We start from the raw sequence: 25,602 nt of genomic DNA, 5'->3' as shown, positions 1-25,602 counted from the left end.
AATTTCTGAACAGAATTGTGCTATTCAAATTGTAGGGTTGTATTTTGGGAATAGAACTTCATAATGTGGAGATCTGTAGGAATTTGATATTAGGTATTAAATGCAGAGTAGCCTAATGGGTTCAAGTTGCCTTCTTTCGTTTCAAATAACAAGGTTTGGCTTAAAGCACTACATGGAAAACTAATAATGGTTAACGTCAATCCTTCTAATATACTAAACAATTGCGTCAATGCAGTGAATATATTTTAAACCATCTTTATTACAGAAAACTTTTTACAACGCTTTGAGAATTTCATTTTTTTTGAAGAGAGAACTGGATTATAGTTTTCTTTTGAATGATAGGTATGCCTGTGAAGCTTAGAACGTGTGTGCATTGCAATACGACGTTTACAAGTGCTGTTAGCCTGTCCAACCACTTACGCGCTTATGCACGAAAGAAGAGTGCTGGACTTTTGACTGGGACAGGTATGTTTTGTTACAGATGTAAAAGCAAGTCTGTCTATGATACATTTTCCTCATCAGACTGGACAAAAGCATATGTTAATTCAAAATAATTTTGAAGCTTCCGTTGGTAAAAAAAAAAAAAAATAATAATAAAAAAAAAATATATATATATATATATATTTGCCCTAAAACTTCAGCAACTTTTAAACAAAGGTATGTTGCTGTTGTCCACTCTCATGTCTGATTTTCATTCTTACTCATTTTGGATCCAACACTTAAGGTATGTAAGCAAAACTAAGAGATGTTCATATAAATCCATTCTCCCACAATATCACAACTTCCAAACCAGCTACCTGGGCATCTAACAAAGTGTTTATAAATACCTCAAAAATTAAACAAAAAAAGTAATTATATTACGTATAATTACTAAGAATACTGTAGCTAAAATAGGAGAAACAAGTAGTTTTCCAGCTTGTATATTTCTAACAACATAATATATGTAGCTGGTTTCATTTTTTGTTTGGCTCACAAACCAATCATGGAGTGATTGACAATGGAGTGAGTGTAGTACATCGTTTGGCACTGCTATTAATGCTTTTTTTATTAAAACACGCTTATATTGAAATTCGTCTACTATCCCATATTTGATTTTTCCAGAGACCTTCAGTTTTCTTGGCTGTAGGCAAATTCCCAAGTTTACTTGGAGTATTGCTAAGATTAGTGGGACTTTTTATGGTCAGCAGCAAGTTCAGGAGCAGAGATGGAATATAGTGAGGAAAACTTCAAGATACGAAGTTTAGTATAATACGAAGTAATTTAGAAGGGCAACAATCAGTTTTCTGTGTCAACAAGCACAGATTTACATAATGCTGGAAAAAATATATCATACCTTTTTTTTATCTATAGACATAATTCATTATGCTACATATAATAACAAAAAGTAGTTTCAGGCTTTCTCTGCAGAAGCCTAAAAGAAATATTTAAATATATTTACACATTGAGCCAGTCGATGCCTGATCTTGTTATGCTAAGTTAATGCTATAACAAAGTAGATTTGGTAGAATGAAAACAGTAGATGCAATAACATCCATTTTGTTGGAGAGTATGCTTTTAGTTAGTGATTCTGAAAGTTTTCGTATTTACACAATAGAAAGACGATGATAGTGGACTTCATTTTACCACTGCTGTGATTTGATGCTTTGATTAGCCCTGTGGTAAGTTATTTTGCTCATATACCTACCAGTGAAATATTTTTCAGTAACTGTATATTTAAATTGCACATCGAAATTAACAGTAATGGAGGGTGGCACTGTGGCAAAGAGGATAGTAAACAGAGACTGGATCCTGGACAAGATCCTTGTACCTCAGCTTCTTTTTTGCTAAATAGGAAATGTGAATGTAGCTTGTAAAGGTGCTTTGAAGGTGTTTCGTGTTGTGTTGTGTGTTTTTTTTTTTGTTTGTTTGTTAAGAAACATTCAGCTAGCTTAGTAGTAGCATACTCCTCAGAGCAGTTGATGCTTTCTTAAAAAGAACTTAAAAGTTCTGGGTGTTGTTTTATCATTGGACCTAGAAGTTTGTTTAAAATGAGGTTAGAAACGGAACCTTAAAAAATAAAACCAACAAACAAACATGCTTCTGATCTCAGAAGCTAGACCTGAGCTAGATAAATAGCCTGTGCCATGCAGATGAAGGCAGTTTACTGAAATAGGTGATTTAAGGGGAGACCTGTTAGAGCTGTAATATTATGCAACCAATATACATCTGTTCATTTAGTCATTACTGTTAAAACTTCTGTAACTTCGCAAAGTTTGTAAATTTGACAGTTTACTCCTTGACTTTTCATTTGAGTAAGCTCAATGCAAGTCTGATAGGCAGTGGTTTTATCTGATACTCCACCTTACAGTGATTTTTTTAGGAGAACATCTTAAATGCAAGATTTCACTAGCACACACTTTTAAGTTTTGCTATGAGTGTTGTGCTTGGGGAGGTCGCAATTTTTTAATTAAAAATGGTTGCAGTTGAGAGCAATTTAGAGATGGCTTCAATTTGGAACCTCTATGGATACAGTGAGAATACATTTATACAGGTTCCTTTTTCCTGTTTTCACAAAGCCTTTCTTAAATCTTCTAAAGCAAACAGAACTACTGTAAAGGAATCACGTTGGCTTAGTGTTTATCTCTGTTTCTTGCTGTAATTAAAAAATTGTTTGTAAACATGAATGTTGCAGTTCTTTCATGATTTAATAATTGTTAGGGAAGCTGTCTAGGTGTTAGAGAAATACAGTAATCTATAGGAGTCACCAAACTGAGAGTTGTTCCAGGGTCACATTAGCATATGTGCTAGTCTTATACTCCAATTTTTCATTTTGTCTGCATGTTTTCGATATTGATTATTATCATACTGCCTTTCTAGCAGATGCCGTGCTGCTTCAGAATCAGTATTTTGATTGCATTCAGTTGAATGTTACCATTTTTTTTCTGAATGCAACTTGACATTTTTAGTTAGATAATAGAAATAGTTGCATAATAGTAAATTTTGGGAATGGACTCAAAAAAAAAAAGTAATTACCTTCTAGGCTGTTGGCTAGAAAGTTCAAGATTAATGTTTGTTAGTAGTTTGTGCCTATCCAACATAAAGCAAAAACCTGACTAGATTCATTTGTATAGTTACTGGCTTTTGTATTAGTGATTACGTGATGGTCTTTGGATGTCTTGACTAGAACAATATTTTTTTCTTATGAGTTCCAATTTTGAACAATGTAATGACTTAATCTCTTATTTTGAATAGATGCTAATTTTCTTTTATAACTGATTTTATGAGTAGCCACCCATTTGTGTTTCTCAGAGCATGTGTCAAACTGACTTATTTCTTACGATTATCTCTAGAGTATCAGACCTGTGCAAAATTTTCAAAATGCATCTTGCCCTTCTTGGTGCAGTTGGATATCCAGCTTCCTTCCTTTTCTTCTTTCCAGACTTGTATTTCTTCCCTGAAGTCTCCTGATTCTCTCTCACACCTTGGCTTTTTACATCTTCTCTTTGACTCTTCTCACATACTCAGTCACTTCTTACCAGCTGTCATCTTCTGGGAATCATCACTCTCTTCTTCTTTGGTCTCTGTTTCTGTAGATGGAGACCACTTTTTCAGAAGTTTGGGAGAGAACAATAATATACAATGAAGGAGTCTGACCTTTGAGCCAGTAGTGTGACTGAAGCAGTGATTCCTGTGGCCACTACATTTCCAAATATTCTAATATTGCATTGGCAAAATTGTAGCTTCAGGGAGTTTTCTGGAGAAGCATGTGCAACCACAGTAGAGATCTGAGATCTGTTGGCTTTGTATGTCTTCATTCTGTGCTTTTACAATTACACCTGATCAACCCACACAGTGGGCTAATTTGGTAGCATCACATAAAGTCTTTCAGGGACCGTATTACTGGAGTTAAATAAATAAATAAATATACAACACATACATACGTTTTTTTTTAAAAAAAAGACTCTTTCAGTTGCATTTTACTCTTCAGTAATGATGAGACAAAATAGAAAATGAATGAATTTGACAAATTAGTGAATAAATATGCAAGAAATATTTTTTTACTTTTTAATTAGCCGTGTTTTTAAATGGTTAATTAGACCCATTTATGTATGCAATTATTCAACTTGTGTTAGCTTACATCCACTATGACAGAAGTAATTAAGTCTTAATAAGGACTTAACTTCAGTCTACCTGAAATGAAAGGTGTTTTACTTCAAGGGATATTAAGAAGTGGGGAGTATAAAGTAGCATAGATGGGGTTTGGTTTTGAAGCTCAGACCAAATGTCATGGGATGAAGGACCTCTGATTGTGACTTTGGTAATTCATATTTTTCTGGGCACGCTAATTGTAGCCTCATATCTCCATCTGTTTGTAGGTCTTGATAAGCTATCGCAGATGCAGTAGTTTTTTATACACCGCCTTTTTTATGTAGCATGTTTTTCCAAACAGTGTGATTTCAAATTGAACATGAGTGCCTCGAGGTTACTCCAAAGTTTCATTATCTTCAGTTTTAAATGAGTTGTTTCTCTCTGTCATGTTGTATCAGAGTTTTGATGAAGTGGTATAACTTGCTGTTTGCAAAAAGCTTTTGAAGCAGCAGGTGGACAAATGTGAAGGAAGGAGACCTGTAAAGAGAATTGGGCCTTTATGGAGAATGCAGGATGATAGTTCTGGGAGCTGTGTTAGCCACAAAGTAGGCAAAAGGATAGGTAATTCCTGCCCGTCTCTGGAAGTTTGCTGCAAGTGTGGTCTGAATATCCATGCATCTTGCAAGGGCTAAGTTATCTTTGGTCTCTTCCTGAAAGTGGTAAAAACACTTTTTGTTGAGGTTATCTGTTGTTACACTAAAGGCATAGGAAGAGTTTTGGTCAGAACCTGGCTATGTTTTGTTATGGATGATACAATGGTAAGCCTTATTTCATGCTTGCAAACATCTGTAAGCATTGTTCCAAAAGAGTGTGTAAGCAAGTGTGACCATGTAACTTCATTTAAACTTGTTGTCTGGATGGACAAAAGTGGAATTAATGTGGCAGTCAAAAGATATGTATTACCAAAGACAATACAAATCTTTGATAACTGGTGTTGGAAATACAGTTTCAATAAACTTTACCCAGAACTTACGCTTTTTCCTCACCTTTCTACTTCAGTGGAATAACTTCAAAATGTAGTTGTGTTGCTTTGTGCTCCCTAAAATGTAAAGAAATATATTCACTAGGTCAAAAGACAAAGGGAACGAAAAATACCCCTTGCAGAACACAGGTTTGGTATTTTTTGTATTTTGTAACTGCTTCTTCCTGGGCAAATGTTCTGCTTCCAATCTTGTCTAAATTACTTGAAGAATGCATTGAGTGATCTGACTTTTTCTTGATGTCTCATGTTGTTTTCTGCTCGTTGTTTTGTGATTTCTCTATCTAGAGCATCTGTGGCAAATGGCTTGGAGAAGATGTCCATAGTTTTTTGCTTTGTTTTCATATTGTTCTTGGGAGAAATGTACTTTTCAAGGAAGTAGAAACTACCTCTGTTGGTATATTATGATAGTATCTGTTCATCTGTGTTGCTGTCCATTTGATTACATAGTTGTTCAGAGTTTTTTTTTTTCCTAGAAGGTTATACCAATCATAGAATATCCCGAGTTGGAAGGGATCCATAAGGATCATCAAGTCCAACTCCTGGCACCGCACAGGTCTACCCAAAATTTTTAGACCAATGTGTGAAACGATTCAGGATCCTGTTACAGAAAACTAAATAAGGTCTAATAAGAATGTGAAGGCTCTCTGAAAATGCTTGGGATACGTGTGAGTAGCATCAAAATTCTTGATGGGAATGAATGTCTTAAATTTGCCAGTATGAAGGAAATGAGCTAGTTCTTGTTTCAAATACTTGTGGGCGTCTCTAGAAGGAGTCTGCCGTCTACTGTTTGTTTTACTCATTTATATCAACTGACATCAGCTAACAGACATCAGGTGCAACTTGGATGGGGTTGCATTCAGATAAGACCATGACTTTGTTTCCTCCCTACCCCTGATGTTCTGCAAAATCAGAAGTAGCAAAGCTTTTGCTGTAGCAACTGCTTCAGATAAGTCTCCCCTCATACAAGTAATTCTCTTCAGAGAACTGGTGTCTAGGTTTCAGTATTTTGTCTGCTTACATTTCTGGTGATGTTACAGGTGTTGCAGTGTGTGAAATATTAATACTACTTGGTAATTCCTAAAGCTTTTAAAGATAGTTAGCTTTTTTCCTTCCAAATTATATGAAGGATATCCTTTGGTGAGAGCATGAAAACGGTAAGAACGCCTTACCTGTTGAATTCTTCAGAAGTTATCTTGGCCATTTCTCTCTCTCAGTTACTGGCTTTATATTGAGACTGCTTTCCTTGGTACTATCAGAAAAAAAACACTGTTCAGGCTCATCTTCATAATGATGGCTTTGTCCAGGATCTGAAGGAATTTTCTTTAGGTTGGTGTCTGCTTTCTACTTGTTTGCGGTCTGGTTAGTTCTCTGGTTCCTTCAAGCCTCCAGAAATCGTTCTAATTTTTCAAGGTACTGTAAGAATCTTGAATCTGTAGATGGAAGTGGAAAATGATCGCTGTGTCTAAAAGTTCAAAGTTTGGCTACAGGGTTAAAGCCATGTTTGAGAGGTACTCATTAGGTGGAGATAAGAAAAATGAAGGATGCAATCAAGACGTATTTCTTCAAATCACCATGTTATGCCCCACAGATGATGTCTTATGCTTCAGGATGCTTAGTGGTTTTTTCTTCTATTTTCTGTTACATGAGCCAAAACTTAGACAAGTTTAAAAACTTTTGTATATTACTGTTAATATGTCTTAGTAGCAAAGTGTATACCTTTTTGGTATCAATACCACTTGTTACTGTCCTTCATGTTTCTGTGTAGTTCTAGCGTCAATGTCTTATGTTTTGTAGTAGAGCATGTCTAGATCCACTTCTCAGTTTGAGCAGACCCAAACTTCTTGTCTTTCTTGATCTTTATCAGCTGTTTTCATCATAACAATATTAATGCAGTTTAATCCCCTCATCCCCCAACTCTGGCAGCTTCCTAGAATCTCCAGGTTTTGGTACAGATTCCTGATGCATCTGTTTATGGGAGGTATAGGCAGACCTTCTTAATGCTAATTGAACCTGTTTTATATGTGCTTCCTGTTCACACACGTTACTGTCAAGGTTTCGAACAGACTGAATTTAAAGAATGGCCTTGACATCCCTGTTGATTGTTCTAATGCCATCTCCATCTGAAAAGGATCGATAAATAGTTTTCACAAGATGCTTTAGAGTTCAGGCAGGAGTGAGGAGGAAGCTTTGTTTGAAATTCTTAGTATAGTATATAAAAAGACAAATTTTTTTTTTCCTCGTTGAAAACAAATGACAAGTGTTCTGTTCAAACAAGAAATTCTTGATTGTGTTAGCTGAAAGCTACAACTTTGTGAAGATGCAGCCTGGTTGAACATGAATGGTCTTATGATGTTATTTGAATTACAAAACAAGTTCCAGGATTTTGACAGTGTTTTATGAATGAAAGGATATTTCCAATGGTGCTTTGTTTCTGTGCGATTCCACAATAAGTTAGCAGGTGCCTGCTGGTACTAAAACAAGTTTAATGCTGAATGTGAGTTACCTAGTCTTTAAAAGAGAAGTGCTGTGCTTTTTTTTTAAATGTGTCAGATGTTTCACCAGTAAATTTTTTTAGAGCACACAACAATTGCTTTGTAATTATGTTATAATTAAACGTACAATAACAAGGAGGTAGATGTCTTTTCACCACTTCTTTAGGGGATACAAATTGAATATCTCTGGTTTAACACTGACTGAAATATCACTTTCACATGTGGAAATTTCTCTCTTCTTAGCTTTAGACTGTAAGCAAAAGAAGTCAAGGTCAAGATCTGGAAGCAAGAAAAAAATGCTGCCATTACCTCATAGTGCTGATGAAGTTTACATACTCAGATGCAGGTACATAGGGTTATTTTAATTGAAAGAAAATGTTCTGAAGAGCTTACTAATTTTAGTTATAGGAACATTTAAGATTGTCATGTAGTGTGTTTGTGATGAAATTGAATGGGGGGGAGGGAAAGTAGTTGATTATTTTCATTAATTTAGACAAGAGGATTTGAATCAGTCATGCTTAGTTATTAGATTGCCGACTCCTGTTTCTCTAGCTAAAATCATACTGGTCATGTTTGAGCAGTATTCTGTTCTTCAGAAGAAACCCTGAGAGGAACAGATTGTTATTGCTAGTATTACAAATGTAAGAGTATAAGTTGTATGAACCACAATGTTTTGTGTTCACGATTACTATAAGTGGACACAATTCCTAGTTTTTAGCTAAAATATGTAGAAGCAGACTTCGAGAAAAATTAAGACTTCTGATAATTTTTCAGTAATGCTAGATATATCTTGATGGAATAATTTTAATATTTGTGTAGGTTTTGTGGTCTGGTCTTTCGAGGACCTTTGTCTGTTCAAGAAGACTGGATAAAGCACTTGCAGCGACACATCGTCAACGCAAATCTTCCACGGACTGGAGCTGGCATGGTTGAAGTCACATCACTACTTAAAAAACCTGCTTCAATTACTGAAACTTCATTTTCTTTACTGATGGCAGAAGCAGCATCATAGAACAAGGAAACATTTTAAATTTGAATTGGATGTAAATTTGAAATACTTCGTCTTTTTTTTAAATCAATTGTTACACTAAATTATGTTTATAAATCCTAAAGACAAAAATAGAGGAAATGGATTACAGTAACATCAAAATAAATTGAATACTTAACAGTTACAGTAAGTAGTCTTTATATTTTATATAGGGTGGAAGATGTGTTTTTAAGGTTTATTATGTTTTTGTCAGTTACTGTGTTCACTATCAATACAAGACCATTACATGTATGGCAGCCATTTTTAAATCGTTGCACATGGGTACTTAAGACAGATTTTAATAAAAACAAAGAAACCATGTTCTCTGCAGTGTTACCCAAATCAAGGCTCTGTTTACTCCAAAAAGAATTACATAGTAAAATATTATTATATTTTGTTTGTATGTATGTAGTGTTTTGTATAATACCAAGAACTGCTAATACAATTTACTCAACTTAGGGCATTAAATACCATGTACTTCATAGTTCAAGAGACTGTTTCATTCAAATAGGGCAATTAGTACTCTTCTATCTAGGTGTGTAAGTGTTTTTTTTAAAATCACATGAGGCTTTTTGTACTAAAAAGTGGAGGGAAACTTGTTTAAACAAATTTCTAAGATAAATATGTACATAATACTGGAAATTTGTGGTAAGGAAATATTCTTTACTTCAGTTGCATTTCTCACTGACAACAAAGTGGTGCATCCATGCTACCTCCTACTTGTCAACAAAGATGGTATTTACCCTTATGTTTTTGTATCATAGTAGATTCAGTCCAACTTTCTTTATTACAAAGCATCTTCTTGTTAACAAGTTTGTTTCTTTATGATGATTTACTTAAAGTCTGACATGCTTACAGAAGTTTGCCTCTCTACTATTTTATTTAACACTGTAGAAATGTACTAATAAGCATCGCTCACTACATGGTTAGAGTAGACTTTTCATTTATAATTCTGTTTAAAAGATTGATCATTTTAGAAAATTTGAACACAGATGGAAATGTTTCTACATATGAAGAGAATGTTTACAACTTAAATTTTAGAGCTTGTTTTGGATGTGATTATATGTATGAAAACTGTAACACTATGCTCATGCTAAGGACCTACTTACAGAATTACTGAAATAAATGTGCTGTGAGGATGGAAATATGGTGCAGGTGTCTTGGTCATGCTGAATTGTGTTTGTTCATTCAAACTGTCTTCAGAACATGATTTTTGTTTAAATCATAAGTCAGATTCCTCTACAAATCAATTTTGTATGCAAGTAACATTTCATTTTACTCATATAGGGTAACTAATACTGTAGTTAAGCCAAGGATATGCATTGATATTTTCTTTATATGTAAATAAAGTTAAAAGCAGTTAAAACAAGAGGAGTATTTTGGTAGAGTATATACATACCTCACTGCCAGTGAAATTGCTTTCCTATGGTATATCTCCTTACCAGAAAAATCTCTAAATAAAAAGGTTTAAAGAAAATCTAAATGTCTATAATGTGAAGCATTTATTTGCATTGTTTGAATTAAGTTTGTGAAACTGATTTGTCTTGCTTGAGATTAAAATATTCTCTTGATCTTAAGTAAAAATACGTTTACTTGCAATAAAATGACTTGTTCAGACGCATTACATTTGATTGGTGGAAAATATGAATAAATGTCTGTCTTCCTGTATGTGTGCAGTTAACACACAAGGCTTGTTAACATTCTGATAAAATAGATGAACTAAAAATAAGCAGTTGTGCAGGATGGTGTCCTGAGACAAGGGCATCCTGTATCTATTAAGGTTATCATTAAATTAGTACTATCAGGTGTTTTACTGTGAAAGTTCCTGCAGGTAACATAAGCGTTATTGTCCAAATGTATTCCTACTGTTTTTTAATCAGAAAGCACACATCAGTATATCTAAAGGCTGGAGATAAAATTACGTTTGACATTTCAGGAAAGATAACTAGAATGTTTAAGTGTATTGCAGACAAATTATGTGTATACAGTCTAAGTAAAAAATTCTAAATTTGTAGATGATTGTGGACTTTTTTTTTAATATGCTGTGAAAGTTGGAAGATTTACAGCAACATGTTGTTGAAGCAGAGAATAGAGAGAAGTGATCAGATCATCTTGAATGTTTATAGTGCTTTAATAGAGTGGTTGTTTACTCATCACCAAAAAAGGTGCCTGTGAGCACCATATTCTATGGCTGTTTAACATGAAAAAATCGGTTAAGTGCAAATTATATCTAATGTTAAGAATGTTTATAAGGCAAAGCCATACCGTGCAGAATTTAGCAGTAGCAAAAAAATTAAACTAGGTTTATAATAGTAAACCTAGTTAATTTTATTTAATTCTTTAAGCCCCAATAGTGAACTATTTTGTTGTAACGCCAAAAATGTAAAGTTGTGCCTGAAAAGCGGGAAGCTCTGGTCCTGGCTAGTTTCCAAAATGATACTCTTAGGTTAGCTCTTAGGTTAGGAGCAGCTGTTTTCAGTGGCAGGCTTTCTGAGTGTGAGGAGCTGCCCAGGTAGTTAGCTGTGTGGTTTTTGTTGATGCAAGCAGGGCAGGAGCATTAGGACCTTGCCAATAGAGTTTGAAATACAGAGAGAGAAGTCCTAGAAGACCTCTGATTATTAAATTAATTGCATATTTAGCTGATATGGACTGAATGATCTTTTAAAAAAAAAAAAAAAAGCCACTTTAAGCTTTCTTTAGCTTATAGACTTCAAGGGGGGCTATTTGTTTTCTTGGTTTCTATTGCTTGGAAATGCACATCTTTTGTTGACAGGAGATAAACCCACCTTAACAGAATTAGGAAGGTTCTAATTAAGTGGGTAGAGGAGAGAGTTGATTAAGCCAGTCACTTTATTGTACAGATCTCATGTTTTGAGATGTGTGTGGCACACGTACACCTTGGAATCAATAACTGGGTCTTACTGTCTTGGTTTTACTGCTAGGCTAGAGAGCTGGACTTCTGGAATTGCGCGTATAAGCATGAGTGTGCCTTTGTTCACCTTGGCTGTATTGCTTCAGGCTAAAGACTGCAGTGGTTTAGTGATTTCGTGGTGGTTCAGTTGGTTTTGGTTCCTTATCACAATCTTCCATGGTTCTGGAGTTGCACTTCTCTTCCAGTACCTACCCTACTTTCTCGTAAAGCTCTTTCAAGTAACAGCCTCTGGAAAATTATGAAAATTTTCAGAATGCTTAAGCCAGGAAACTGTAAAAGTCCAATCCCACACTTTGTAAGATGACTGCCTGTATATTCTAGTCCCAGTGCTATTTCATTCATTTAAAAGAGCTTTGTGTAGGACTTTGGAAATGTGATTTTGGAGTACCTGCCAAATGGTAGTGTGGCTAGGCTGTATGCATGGAAAACTGGATATGGAGGCAGGTGGATAGTAAAACATCCCCGGGCATTCAGTCCTGTTTGCCATGTGCTGCTTCATATGGAGTGTGCAACTCCTTTTAGGTGGTCTGCACCCACAAGATGAGGCAGTCCAGCTCTGCCTGCAGATGAAACTCTTACTTGCTTGGGGCTCACCTTACCCCTCAGTGGTGTCAGGGTTGAGCTGATGATTCTTCCTGATGGGAGAAAAAGCATAGAGAAGACAATAACGCTACTGGGGAGCGAGAGCACCTAATGTGCCACAGACAGGGATTTTAACAGTTGGCATTTATGTCCTTGGCCAGACTTTTTGTGTTTGAGCAATGTGTCTGCTTAAAGTCCTACCTTTTCAGTCATGCTCAGGAAAACCACCAAGGTCTCAGAGGTAAGTGCATCACAGGAAGAACGTGAATCATGAACTGAGGCTCAGAGATGTGCATACATCTGAAGCTTGGAGATGTCAGCTTCACGAGACTGTTCCTACAAAGCTATTTTGAAATGAATAATTTTTCTGGGCCCATTCTAGATTATCCTGCATGTCAGTAATACTTTAAAAGGGTTATTCATTAATTAAATCTACCCGATTTAGAAAATCTACAGAAAAAAAATGGTGGAAAATATGTGGAAAAAATACCAATGAATAGCAAATACTTGTTTTTCACTAAATCAAAAGGGTTGTGAAAGGAGCCTCCTCTCTTAAGCAATACTATTAACAAACTTCACTTTTTATCACAATGGTTAGCGTCCCAGATACTAAAACACCAGTTTCATATTCCGAAAATCAGTTTATATAGTCTTGAATTTTTGTTTTGTTTTTAAAAAGCTTCTGTTTAGGTCAGAATTTATTTTAAAAGGCTGAGTTCAGATATTTCAATCTGCCATGCTTTGTAGGTGCTGTTGCCTGATATATGGGTAGCAATTTCAATGTAATGGAAAAATTTTGGCCATAGTGCCAGGTCTGTAATATCTTGCAATAAAATGTTCCTTTTTAACAATGCAGACTTCTTGTTGTTCTTCCCCTTGTCCTGAGGCGAGCCACACAGCATGCTTCAGCTAGATCGAGGACTTTCACCCTTACCTGGATTTTCTTCCCTGGATGGTTGAATGTCGAGGCAATCTTAGTGCTTGTGGCCTTCTGAAAATGCAAACAGGTGAGGGAGGGAGAGAGGTGGTGTTTACATGCCACTGTTGGAGACCGAGAACCGAGGGTTGGTGGAGGGAACATCACCAGAGCCAGGTGCCCGGGTCTGAAGCTGAATTCCTCATTTCATGAGTAACTACGGCTATCATCTACAAATAGCCCCCCTAGATCTTGTTTTGTATCCTCCAGTTTTGCTGATACCTTCTTTCCCAGGTTGAAGCTGTTGCTGTATCCCTACAACGGCAGTTTGCCTGGAGGTTTCCAGAGAGGCCTGGACCCAGCATACACTGAAAAACCCTGTCAGTACCTCTGGTGTGCCCCTGGCCCCTCTCCATTTCTCCTTAGCCTCAGCTGTACTATGGAAGGATTCATTGCTATACCACAACCATGTGCATGCGCACACCACACCAAAAATGTGGAAGTTGACCACATTTAGCCTCCTCCCCCCGCCCTTTCTTTTCTTAAAGAGCTGGAGAGTGGGTTTGCAAGGATTGATAACCTAGCATTGCTTGTTCTCATCTTCTCATCTCTAGGTGGGCAATAGGCTGACAACCTTTTGTTTAAAAAGAAAACAAAAAATCCCTCTAGTTTTAGTGTCCTGTTCCCCAACTGCAGTGTAAGTCAGCATCAGCCTTTTTGTAAAACTTCAGCTTAACAAGTAGAAAGAACTTGTGGTCTAAGTGGCTGGTATGGGTGCAGTGGTACAGCTGCAGCCCTGTCCTTCAGGGCATCCCCTCTGGCTGGATTCGCTCAGGCCCAGACAGCTCTGCGGGGCTAGAACATGAGGCAGGTGGGTCTGCACAGTGTAGTGCTACTTAGGAATATGGCTTGCACTTGTTGCCTGGACTGATGTGCTATTAATTCCTCTAGAAATTAAAAAAAATGGAATAAATGCATCCCTGTAGGAATGCTGTTGTGGTGAAAGCAGTTTCTTTGAAAAGCCCCATGAGAGACAGGCTTTTCTCAGGCAGGCAGGCTCTGTGCGTTTTTTTTTCTCCAGTTAAAACCCAAGGAACAAGCGGTGCTGGTAACAGTGAGCCCAGAGCCCTCACCTACACCTGAGCGACTGCAGGGGTGAGCCGGGGGGTGGAGCCTTCTCACAACTTGCTAAATATTTGTACCTCCCACCTTGTATAAATCGCAGCACTGGGGGGATTTGTCTCCTATATTTTCACCTAGAAGTTCACTTTTAACTCACAAGAGCTGAGGCTTGTCTGTTCAGTGATGATGATGATAATCACTCTGCTTTTGTCAGAGACCTGCAACATGAAACATGGTTATTTTTCTGCTGACTGTTCTTCTATGTATCAATAGTCTGCCACTTCACAGAATCTGTTTATTGGAAACTCCAAACCTTCTCATGCTTAGACATTTGCTTATGTATATCTAAGCCAGCAGCAGCTGTGAATCATGCTTGTAGCTCTCTGAAAGCCATCCAAATTCATCACCACTGCTGTAGCAACAGACGCTGAAGTGCTGAATCCCATTATGCTCTTGGAGACAGCTCCAGCAAGGCAGTGATTGATACAGCAGCATGCGAGCTACCACGATTAACCTGTGTTTTAACCAAATAAGGAACTGCATGTCAGCCAGGTAGTAATCTTGCTGACAAGAAGTAATTCTTTCATCTGTGTCTTCCATGAAAAAACAACTGTGTGAAAGTAGAAGAAAGAAAATAACCTTATTTGGATAAAGAAGCAGGAAAAAAGTAGGTTGAAATAGAAACTGCAAGCAGGGAAAGACAGTCTAAACCTGAGGTTGATGCACAGTTGGCAGTCTCCAAAATCCAGCTGATGGCTGCATTTCTTGTGCCTCCCAGTCTTCAGGGGTGTGCTTGTGTTCCTGGCACGGAGGCGGTTAGGACACACGTTAGCCTTGCTGCAGCATCCAAGGAGTAAGTTTTAACTCCAGACTCATAAATAGGCAGTGACAGGGAAAAGTGGCTTTAAATCCAAGTTCTTGTGTTGGAAGGCCACCCATGCCATTTGCCATCTGGAGTATGTTTACTGTTGCTGTTTAAGTGCTGCTTTTAAATCCATAGATACTTGGTGGTGTGGGTGAGTGTGAGCTGCTCTTCCCACGTACAGCCTCTGTCACAAACTTGGTACTGAAATCTTTATCTTCCAAATTTTGTTCTTGCAGGGTTTACCATTCATCATCTAAAAAAAACCCCTCTCTCCTCTTTACTATTTGACATCACTCATTTTATACCCTGTCCTTCTAACTAAAATAGCCTCTGCTACTAAAACCAGTGCCCTCTGACTTCAGCTGGCCAAGAGTGCTAATACAGAAATGAAGACCCCTAACCCAGAGTGGAAGTGTTCATCCAGGAACCAAAATTCATTTCTTTGCCCTCAGGCCTGGGTTTCCATCTGGGGTGATACTTATGTGCGTTTCACTGGGCTGCTCACCTGACTGTTTGCGTTATCTTCATTCCTGGCTTATTCTGTTTTCCTTTTCTTAAATTTTTGTTTATGTCCACATTTGATTTTTCTTCTCCATCTTCTGTCTGTCTTGTTCTTTAGGATTTTACCACTGGCTATCACTGCTGAAGCTTTTTTGGAGAAAGTCCTACGAGCTATATCAGTGTGAGTACATACAGAGTACTGCTTAGTATTCTTAAAGACATACCTAGTGGTCTGATTTTCTGATCTCTGGAGAGACTAGCTGGGGGGGGAGTGTTTAGATTTTGAAGTGACTTTGGAAGGGAAATTACACAGAGCAATAATCCAAACTTTTTTTTTTTTTCCTGACAGCCTTTCTGAAAACATTGAAGTATTTAGAAAATGGAGCATTTGCTTGAATGATTTTTGTGAACAAGCAGCTGGTTAGCTTCTGTGAGCAAAGGGAAATGGATACGTATTAAAAGCTGACAAAAACATATTGGAGATCAAGAATTTCAGCCCCTTTCCTAGTAAATGATGAATGCAGTATATATCATGAAGTTCTTAGGAAATTTAACTGAGGTTTCAGATTTACATGTAAAAATGTGCCAGAAGTATTTGAGGAGCAGCACACACACACACACACACACTGTTAGCAGCAAACAAAATCAGCAACCTGCAGGTTACTATAATTTCCTGCAAGACGTAGCACCTGGAGCATAATTTAATGCAGTGTGGGGAGAAGAAGGGGAAGGACTGGTTTTCAGTTGCCCCTGCTATAATGTGTGCTGTGCACTGTGCTGAGGAAGCTGTGTGATGGTGCACAGTACCAGTTGCTGTTGTTACTGAGCATGGAGGGAAAACCTGGATTGTTTTTGGATCAAAGTAACAAATTGAGCAGTTCCTAAAAATTTAATCAGATGCAGCACGAGCTGCCTGCAGTCAGTGCTAGCGATCACTGCTGTCTCCGTCATCTCATTTATCACCAGAGAAATCTGAGCATTTTCCCTGCTTTTGTTGGACTTTCCATGCCTGTGCTTTCTCTGACAGTCCCTCCCTCTTGCCCAAGGGAAGTTGTGTAGTTTTTTCTAGGAGGGTCCCCATTGCAAGTCTGCATTTACTCCAGGTAGACTTGTGAAGGTGAGGCCTTGGGCCTACCTTTGCAGTGTGGATCTGAAGGACCTCCCCACCTGGAGCTGAGCTCAGCCTGTGTGGGGAGTGGGGCCTGTCTCCTGCCCTGTGCCTAGGAGCTGGGTCAAATGAGATAGCGAGCATGAACGGAGGCCTTCACCACATGCCTATTTTGCCATGGTTTAGAATCAAAATGGTTTGGTTCCTACTCAAGAGAAAAGGCTAAGAAAACAGCAAGATAGTACAAAATCCCCATTTAAGTAAGGTTGGTGCTGTAATTGGAAAATTGAGAATGGCAAAGCTGGGGCTAAATGGCAGGGCGCTGCTGTGGAGGTGCCAAGCGAAGCCTGGATCCTGGTCCTTCCTCCGTTAGGGTATCATTAAAGTCCACATGGCCTCTGACCTGGTCAGTGCTGGGGAGTATTAGGCAAGAGGAAGGAACTGTGCGTTCTGCTGAAAATGCAGCTCAGAAAAAGCTGGTACAAGTTGTCAGAAATTAGTGAAGTGCACCTCCTTTAAAGTGGTCTGTTGGGGAAGTTAATAGCTGGAGAATAAGGAACGTGAAATGTAGTATTTCTGAAAAACAGACACAGATGACATCTGGCATCTTTCAGAAAAATATGTTGATACTTCAAGATTGGGTATTAAGTAAGCAAACATAAAAAGCGATTAACCAGTAGTTTGGGAAGGCTTAACAGGTGTACCTGCAGGTTCTAAAAATTAATGTAAACATGAATATTTTGCTCTCTCCCCACCAAAAATAAATAAAACAAAACAGTTTATGCTATAGAATGAGAAAAGCAAGGTGAAAAGGAGAGAGCTGTCTTTGCAATATTTTCAATGGGTTTGTGCAAAATAAATAATTTCCCATAAAGACTGAGGGACAGTGAGCAGTAGAATATGCGTGTGCTGCAGCAAGGCTGGTAATTAGAATGTACGGAGACAAAATCACAAGGGGGTATGTAATAAAAGGAAGCTTTAATGTGATTTAAATACCGTGACGGAGTTGCATTCAGTGACAGCCTGGTCACCAAGTACAGTGCACCATCATCCTCTATAGAGATGTATTCCTGCAAGAGGCTTCTGCATCAACCATCTGGCTCAGGCCCAGGGAGCACAGCTCAGTGAATGACACGTCCCCCAGCGGGACCTACCAAATTTGCTTAAATGTAGGCACATCATCTTTTCATAACAAAAGCTTGAATATGGCCTAATTTTACCTCATGTGGGAGTATGTCATTTAAAAGAGATTAAAACCAAAGACATAGTGGGTCTTGGACACATGCCTATAAATCTCCCCCATACACTTTTGTTGCTCACAGGTGCAGTGGGTAAGGTGCCGGCTGGGTGGCACGGGCTGCACAGAAGTGCTGCATTTAGGCAACGAGGTTAGTAGAGGTAAAATGTGTGGCCATAGGGCTGATGGCCTAGCAATGGCAAGGATGCACAGGATGGCCGCTCCTCCATTGTATCCACATAGGTGTGTGTTGCTGTTCTTTAAAGAATAATGGATTTATTTCCTTCTGCTGATCCTTGAGCAGAGCTCATCACTAACTGCATGTATGGCATGCAGTCTCTACCTAAACCACCATGTGCGCTTTCCAGCAGGTAACTTCTTTGAGAATTGATTGCAGTTACTTCACTCTGTTTTTTTTGTTTTGTTTGTTTTTTTTCAACTCCTGTCTTGGCTGCTGATGGGGATTTCCCCCTTACACCTCTCTCTCCTGATAGTACCCTTTTTTATTAGTATTATTTATTTTATCTTGCATGCTATAAATACACAGGCATGATATAGGCTTTAGTTATAAGGCTTTATTTGGGCCACACAGTTCTTGTTAGTCAAAATTATTCTGTGAAGCAAGCAAGTAATTAGATACTTTACAGAAATATCAAATGTTAAATATTTTCTCAGAAAGTATATGGATTTCAGGTTTTTGCCTGCGTAAAGGACAAACTACAGAGATGGAAGGCACAATTTAAAGGCAAATGAGGTACTGGAGCTGCAGAAAACACTCAACTAAACAGAGACAAATGCCCAAATGTGTCACTAAAATAGATATTAGCTAACACTGGAGCTCTGTAGAAAGATCTCAGCTCTGCTGTGAAACACACGATACTGAAAATGGTTGTGCATGCCAATTGCATTGTGCTTGTGTTTTCTTCTGCTTGCTTGTCTCTTTTTGCCTTGTTTATGCTGAGAATGTTTCCCACCCACCACGGGCTGAGGCGGTGAACACTTTCACCACATGAAGTTCCTAAAGGTAATGGGTCTCAGTCCCAAAAGAAGTTTTGATGACGAAGTTTGGGAAGTATCAGTCAAACAGGATCAATGGCTAGAAGATTCTGTGACACCCATGCAGAGGGCTGGAGGTTTATTCCATCATGCTAATGGAACAGTAGGCAGAGCGAACACAAGAACCTGAAATTCTGAGACTGGTGATGTTGGCAGAGCAGAAGGTATGTCGTTGTAATTGTCTTCCTTTTGTTTGTCCCAAATCCACATTTTGAAATGAATTGTTCTGGAACAAACATGGAAGTTGGTGGAGTTTAATGGGTGTCAGTGCTGCTGCTGCTCCTCAGAAAACAATCCCGATTTTAGCTTGTGCTTTTTCACTTAATGTATGTTTTACTGTTTTCATAAGTTGGCTTTCAAGCATAATGAAAGCTCTGAAATGGGCAGCATCGTGAGGGGAATCAGGTGAGTGAATTAAGTTCTACTGTGTCTGATTTGGGGTAAATGAGAAAGGTAATGCTGTGCCAGAATGGTGTGCCTCAGCTGATGGAGATACTTGGCTTCCTGTCTTATACTTCTGTATGCAGTTCAGTCACATCTGAACAACCACTCATCCCGTTGGGTGTCACTGCTGCTGTTCTTAAAGGAAGTTAGTAGAGAAGTACTCTTCAAAAGTTTTCTTCACGTTCCAAGATGATAGAGGGAGGCAAGAAAATAAATAACAATATAAGAACAAAAAAAAAGATAACATGAAAATTTGTTAGTGCTGGATAATCAGTCTCCAGGCCACTGAATTTCTAATTGTCCCAGGCAGAGTATAAAAATGCCATCAAAAATAAGGGAAAAGCCTCTTTGATATTGCAACAAGAGAACTTAGAGCTGAAAACCCTTTCTAGCACCTGTATATGACTAGAGAAAGTGAATCATTGAGGATGATGCAGATACAGTCATTTGAATGCAGTACTGAAATTTGGGCAGGAATTGCATCAAACCAGGTGATGCAGATAGGGGCTGTACCTGCAGCGTGTTCAGCAACAACTGCAGTGAAAATGAAAAGCAACAGCTGACCGGCTGTAAGTCATTTACTGTGTTCTGCAATAAGCCTTACAGAAAAATTTATGGAGCAGATCGGCACGAAGTGTTCATGGCCCTCTGTGCCTGGGCCTTTTCATAAACAGATACAAGTGAATGCATCCTAGGAATTCCTCGCTGAGGCTCTTGGGTGGTGTAAAAACATCAAATAGGCATGCTGAAGAGGAGTCTTGAACCTTGCAATGAAACCATCATGGATGCAATCAAAGATAATACTTGTTACAGATGCAGCATTTGCTCATCTAATACACCTTATAAAAGACCAGGATGATGTAATTAGAGCATCTGGTGCTCCAAGTGAGACTAAATTAAAAGTGCCCCATATGGGGTTAGAAATAGGGGAGTTCTTAGCAGGGATTTTTCACTAACTCATAGAAGCACTAATGTTTTACACTTCACTTCAGCTGTGGGCATTCCTGGGCCACTGAGAGGGATGCCGGGGCTCTGCTCTTCACTTCTCAGTGCTCCTGCCCTTGGCCTGATGGGGAGGGCAAGCCAGGAACCAGACACAGCTCCATGGTGGTTTTGCAGCACTCCTGTGCTGCCCGTGAGGCAGGATGGATGTGTGGGGCTGTAGGCCTGTGTCTGGGTGCGTAACCTTGCTGCGTGGGGCTGCAAGCACCTGTGTCAGGGGGGCACTGGGCTGCAGTGGGCCCCTGTGCTGTTTGGTTGTAATTGCTGTCAGCCTTCAGTAACAACAACAACAACAAAAGCCATTTATAACTCTTCAGGTAGCATGAGACTTTAGGTGTTTTGTTTTGTTGGGTGTTTTTTTTTCATTTCCTGCACAAAAAATACTGTGAGAAGAAAGGCAGTTACTTTTTCTATACCATTTAGTATGTTTTTGATTGATACAAAAATGAAATGAAACAATGAAAAAATACACACACGCACATGAAATACAAATAATTTGCAGTAGCCTTTTCCCAATGGCTTAAGTGGATATAAAAATCCCAGATGTTTATTACTTTTGAGGTGAAGGTCTGAGGTTACCTCGGTGGATTGCGATTCATGTTATTCCCCAGAACAAGTCATTCATTCAGTGTTTCCAGTTCTAAATCTAGAAACTGTGAAGTTTCTGATCCTTCCTAAAATCAGTGTAGAGGGGAGAGAGTGTTACTTGTGGAGACAGTTTGTCCTTTGTTGGAGCACTCAATGGGCTCTGTGGTTGCAGCACTTACCAGCACCCCGCTCCTGCCAGCTGCCTGCTCTGCCTCTTTGCAGCACCAGCCCTGTGTGAAGGGAAGCCCCCAAGTTTTGTGTCTGTATAGCTTTTGGTACTGGGCACTTTGTTTGAAGTTTCTTCTTGGTAATGTGAATAAATAGTAATAATCAGAGTGGTAGTTTGCACTGAGCGAGAACAAACGGGCTGCATGAGCGGTGTGCCAGGATGAGGCTGGTTAGCAGTTTCTGAGGGGACACGGATGTTGTCGTGGGGTTATTTTCAGCCAGTTTTGTGCCATGATTCTTGTGTGATAACAATATCAGAAGATTTATTGCATTTACAGTGTTTGAGACTATTAGCTGTGAGAAGGTAGATACACTAAATTACATAGTGTACAGAACATGTAAGCGTGATAAGAGAATAATGTTACTGGCATATGAGAATAAAAGGCCTGAAGTCCTGTTTTATTATACCATAAATATGCTGTGCTAGAGGCTCTTACTACAAGATGAAAGTAGAGGGGTTTTTAATGTTCATTACAAAGGAGTCCTCCTCACACTTGGATGGGAGAATCCCCTTCTCCAGCGGTGACTTCGTGTGGCCACTTGCCTGGGGAGTCCCCTGAGGTCTGCTGTGATAAAAGATTATCAAATACTGTGAAATTATAGACTTCTATTCAGCAAAGTCTGCTTATAAAAAAATCCAGATAATTTGTTTACCGTCTAGGGGAAAAAAAAGAGCAGAAATTGGATAAATAGGACATTCTTTTCTGTAGAAAATAATTTTAAATAGTAATTATTAAAATGATTCATTTTGGAGTTAACAAAAAAAAATGTATCATTGAGGTGACAGATTTTCCTAATTCAAAAAAAAGGACTTCTGTTGATTTCATCGGTTTATGAAAAAGAAGTGCATGAACTGTTGTGTGAAGAGCCTCCCTGCAAAGCCATGCATAAGGCTGGTGATGTGAGATTTCAGTTCTATACTCAGTGTTGTACAGCTAGTTCCTGGGCTAGTGCAGGTTGCTTATAAAATTAATTATGGTTAAAAGGTACAAAAAATGATAATGTAGAAGTAGTAACTGTGCAATAGGAAATTTGTCTTAGCATCAGTCTTTCATAACATCTCAGGAAATATATGATAAAAATTAATTAGGGGAATAACCAAAAATTGTAGCAAAGTGTGGTTAGAAAAGTGGGGGGAAAATGCGTTTAGAGAAATGTAATATTTACCTGAACTGAACAGCTGGTTTTGGTACACTGTTTACCGGGGAAAAGCCCTGGGATTATGACATGTCTAGGAAGGAGGGCTCAGGTTTTGCCTTATAGGATTGACAGCCGCATCTGGGACCTGGTTAGGAATGTACCTGGAACACCTTGGTGTACTGCTTCTGCAACTCTTGTGATCTGTTGAGGAACGGAGCATCCAGCCACAGGGCAAAAGCTTTGGGGCAGGCAAGTCCTGGGGTTTTGGCCATGCCTGCACAGGATGTGGCCCCAAGCTGCAGCCATGGCCCAGCCGATGCCTGAGCACCTGTCCAGTGGGGAGCAGAGTCACCAGGAGACAAAAGAGAGCTGCCCCTCCACCTCGCCACACTCCTGGGGTGAGAGATGGAGGTTCACATCCCTTCAGGCAGTGAGGGGACTGAACACGGATCTCCCACATCCTGGGTCAGTGCCCTAATTACTGGGTGAGTGGATAAAAGGGGAATGACAGCAGCTGTGGTGCATCTAACCTCTTGTTTCCTTTGTGATTTTTTTTTTTCTATTGCAAGTGCCCCTAATGCAACATTTTGGCTGAAACAAAGCACTTTCCTCAATGCAAAATTTACAGAGGTTGTCTTGTTTCAGCAACAAAAACTGGAAATTGTTATTTCAGATTGATCTGAATGTGGATTTTTTTTGCTTATTTTAGTTTCATTCGGCTTCTCTACAGGAGAATCAATTATTTGCACAGAGCTATTTGTAAATCTTAAAAACCACAAGATGGGCTTTGTCAGAGGACAGTGGCCTACAAAACCTCAGCCCAGCCTGGTGGGCTGTGTCCTCCCCTGGGAGGCTGCATGGCTGAGGCTGTCAGATAGGGTCATCCCTGAGAACAGGAGGGGTTGGATAGAGACACCTCAACACTACTGAAATACTGAATGCTATGGAATATATATATGTGTGTGTGTGTATATATATATATATATATATATACACACACTGATTCAGGAGCAGTTTAGTAAAAATGTGGAAATCTGTGTTCCTTTTATGCCTTTCCGATCCCATACTGAGCGTTTCTGGAAGTGTGGTTAGGAACCAGCCAGAACGGACAAGAACTTGATCCAAGTTTTCCAGTGGCTAATTTTGGCAAGTGCTTGCAGGGGTTTGCTGTGTTCAGATGCTTTCTTTGTGGCTGGACAAGCCAGCAGATGATAAAGCTACCAAGCCTCAGTTGTGCGTGCTCACCGGAATTCGGAGAGATGTGCTGAGGACAGGGGGATCAGAGCTCAGGTGGTGAGGAGCTGAACACAGCCATAAAGTCTCTGCTAGAGAAGGGGACTGTGGGCAGCTTCCCTACTCTTTTAAGTGTTCAGAACTCTGTTTCATTTGTGTTACCCATCTGCTGATTGGGAGTGGCTTGTCACAGCCAACATTGTTGTCAGAAGCAAATGTACATGGTTACTCTACTTTTATTACTCCCTTCTTTGTGCCATTGTGGATTTCAATATGTCTGCAAAATTCATTTTATAAATGACATAAATGTGCTTGGAACATTACAGCAGGGAATATATGACAACAGTAATACTATAGAGCATAATTCCTGCCTCAGGAGCTTCTGTCTAAGGGCCTGAACACGTTCTTTGTGCTTAGGAAGGGAGCAGAGTATAGGTGTTAGCTCCGCTTGGCTTAACACAAGATTTGGGGGTACAATAAATGGTCAGGAAGAGGAGCTGAGAACTGACCTGAGACTCTCCAGAGATGACAATCTGATTTGAGCATCACCCCGAGCTTCTGATGCTCTGAAACACTCCCCTGTGAGGGGGGTAGGAAGGGTTTCTGTTCCTTGTTCTCATTAATGGGAAACATGCTGGGGTTTTGTTCGGGGAAAAACAAAACAGAAACCTGTGAGAGTTTACATTTCATTTAATTCAAAATGATCATTAAAAAGGCAGAAACCCAAAGGGTAATCTGTAATTTGCACAGCTGTGCTTAACGCTACTCAGGTGTGGCAGGCTCATCCCCTCAGGACCAGGCCCTGAGGGGGCACTGTGAAGAGGGATGCTGGAGAGGAGCATATGGAAACTGAACACGAAATAAAAGCTTGAGTGGAGATGGGTGGGTTCGGGAGCTGGAAGAGAGGGAGCCTGGGCTGTGCAGTGCAATGTACGTAGAAAATGAATGTATGCAGAAACCGAAATGTGTTCAGCTGCGGTCATGCTCAAGTAATCCATGCAGGCACTCCCCTGACGCATGTGCACAGCACAACGCCATGCTGTGCCGGATGCTGGAGGTACGGGCAAGACATGTCTGCCTGTGGTGGACAGAGCAATGGGGAGAGGGGCTCAAGGTATGCACGGGGAGAAGCCACAGAGCAGAAAGCTACAAAAGGTGAAAATACATAGAGGAAGAGCTGGTGTTTTTTTGATTAAAACCGACTGGTTGTTCATACTTAAACTAAATACTTCTAAGGCCACTTGAGTTTTTTGCCAGGCTCACAAAGCTGTTCCAATCTCCACAGGTATGGGATCTTGCATTGAGTGAGTGCTGGCATCTGCAGGGCTGTCTCAGCTTTTTCTTCCCATGACTTATAGGAAGCTTCATTAATCTGGAAGGTGCTGAGTTCTGGAAGGCTCCAGGCCCCACTGAAGGGCTCTGGGGCTCACTGAAATATCCTCAGCAGGTAGAGGTGTCACGCAGGATGCCAGCATCTGTCTGATCCTCATTCCATTTAGAATTTCCACCATGTGCTGGTGAGCGTCCCGATGACTTTGTGCTCTGCTAAGTACTGCTGTGATCTGAGCTTGGTTAGCTGCAGGGGATGTCTGCAGCTGCTGCTTTACCCAGATGGAATGATCTGTGTGGGAAAGACAGGCCACCACTCTGGGATGGGGTTCCCTGGGACCAAAAAGTAACTTGGCAAGCTTCCTTGTCCCCTGGAGTTAAATGCTTTTTGAGAAGGATGCCATACTGGTTCCTCTTCCTGGTTGAACTTAAATACAGTGATCCTTATATCAAACAGCTGTTACAATCCCACAAATCTTTAAATGTTGATCTCTATCAGATTTTTATTAGCAGAACTTATTACCATCTAACTTCCTTCTAGACCTGTGCATTATTTGTTATGGCATGGGAGCGGGGTGCACACAGCTCAGGTGCCGTGGGCTTGTTCAAGCCTTTGGCTTTGCTGGAAGCAGGAGAAGCACCATGTCCCCTGGCAGCCTTCCTGTTCTTGTGTTCCCTGCTCTCTGCAGT

At 39.5% G+C, this 25,602-nt stretch overlaps 1 protein-coding gene across 26 annotated transcripts in view; it reads left to right on the top strand.

The window, feature by feature from the left end:
- ZNF644 (zinc finger protein 644) overlaps positions 1-12,998 on the top strand; it is an 85,079-nt gene extending 72,081 nt beyond the window's left edge. For 23 of the 26 annotated variants that reach the window (XM_040564784.1, XM_040564791.1, XM_040564769.1 and 20 more), the window contains 3 exons: positions 343-465; positions 7,846-7,948; positions 8,422-12,998. In XM_040564784.1, coding sequence (XP_040420718.1) covers positions 343-465; positions 7,846-7,948; positions 8,422-8,614 — 419 coding nt within the window. In that variant the 3' untranslated portion in view covers positions 8,615-12,998. The remainder of the gene's footprint in view (positions 1-342; positions 466-7,845; positions 7,949-8,421) is intronic. The other 3 variants (XM_040564794.1, XM_040564792.1, XM_040564793.1) reach the window with 1 other exon arrangement.
- Positions 12,999-25,602: the final 12,604 nt, after the last annotated feature.

Source organism: Cygnus olor, chromosome 8 (genome assembly GCF_009769625.2).
Source record: "Cygnus olor isolate bCygOlo1 chromosome 8, bCygOlo1.pri.v2, whole genome shotgun sequence".
Classification (NCBI taxonomy): Eukaryota; Metazoa; Chordata; class Aves; order Anseriformes; family Anatidae; genus Cygnus; species Cygnus olor.
The sequence above is the reverse complement of the archived record's forward strand: the minus strand, read 5'-3'. Positions and strand labels throughout refer to the sequence as shown.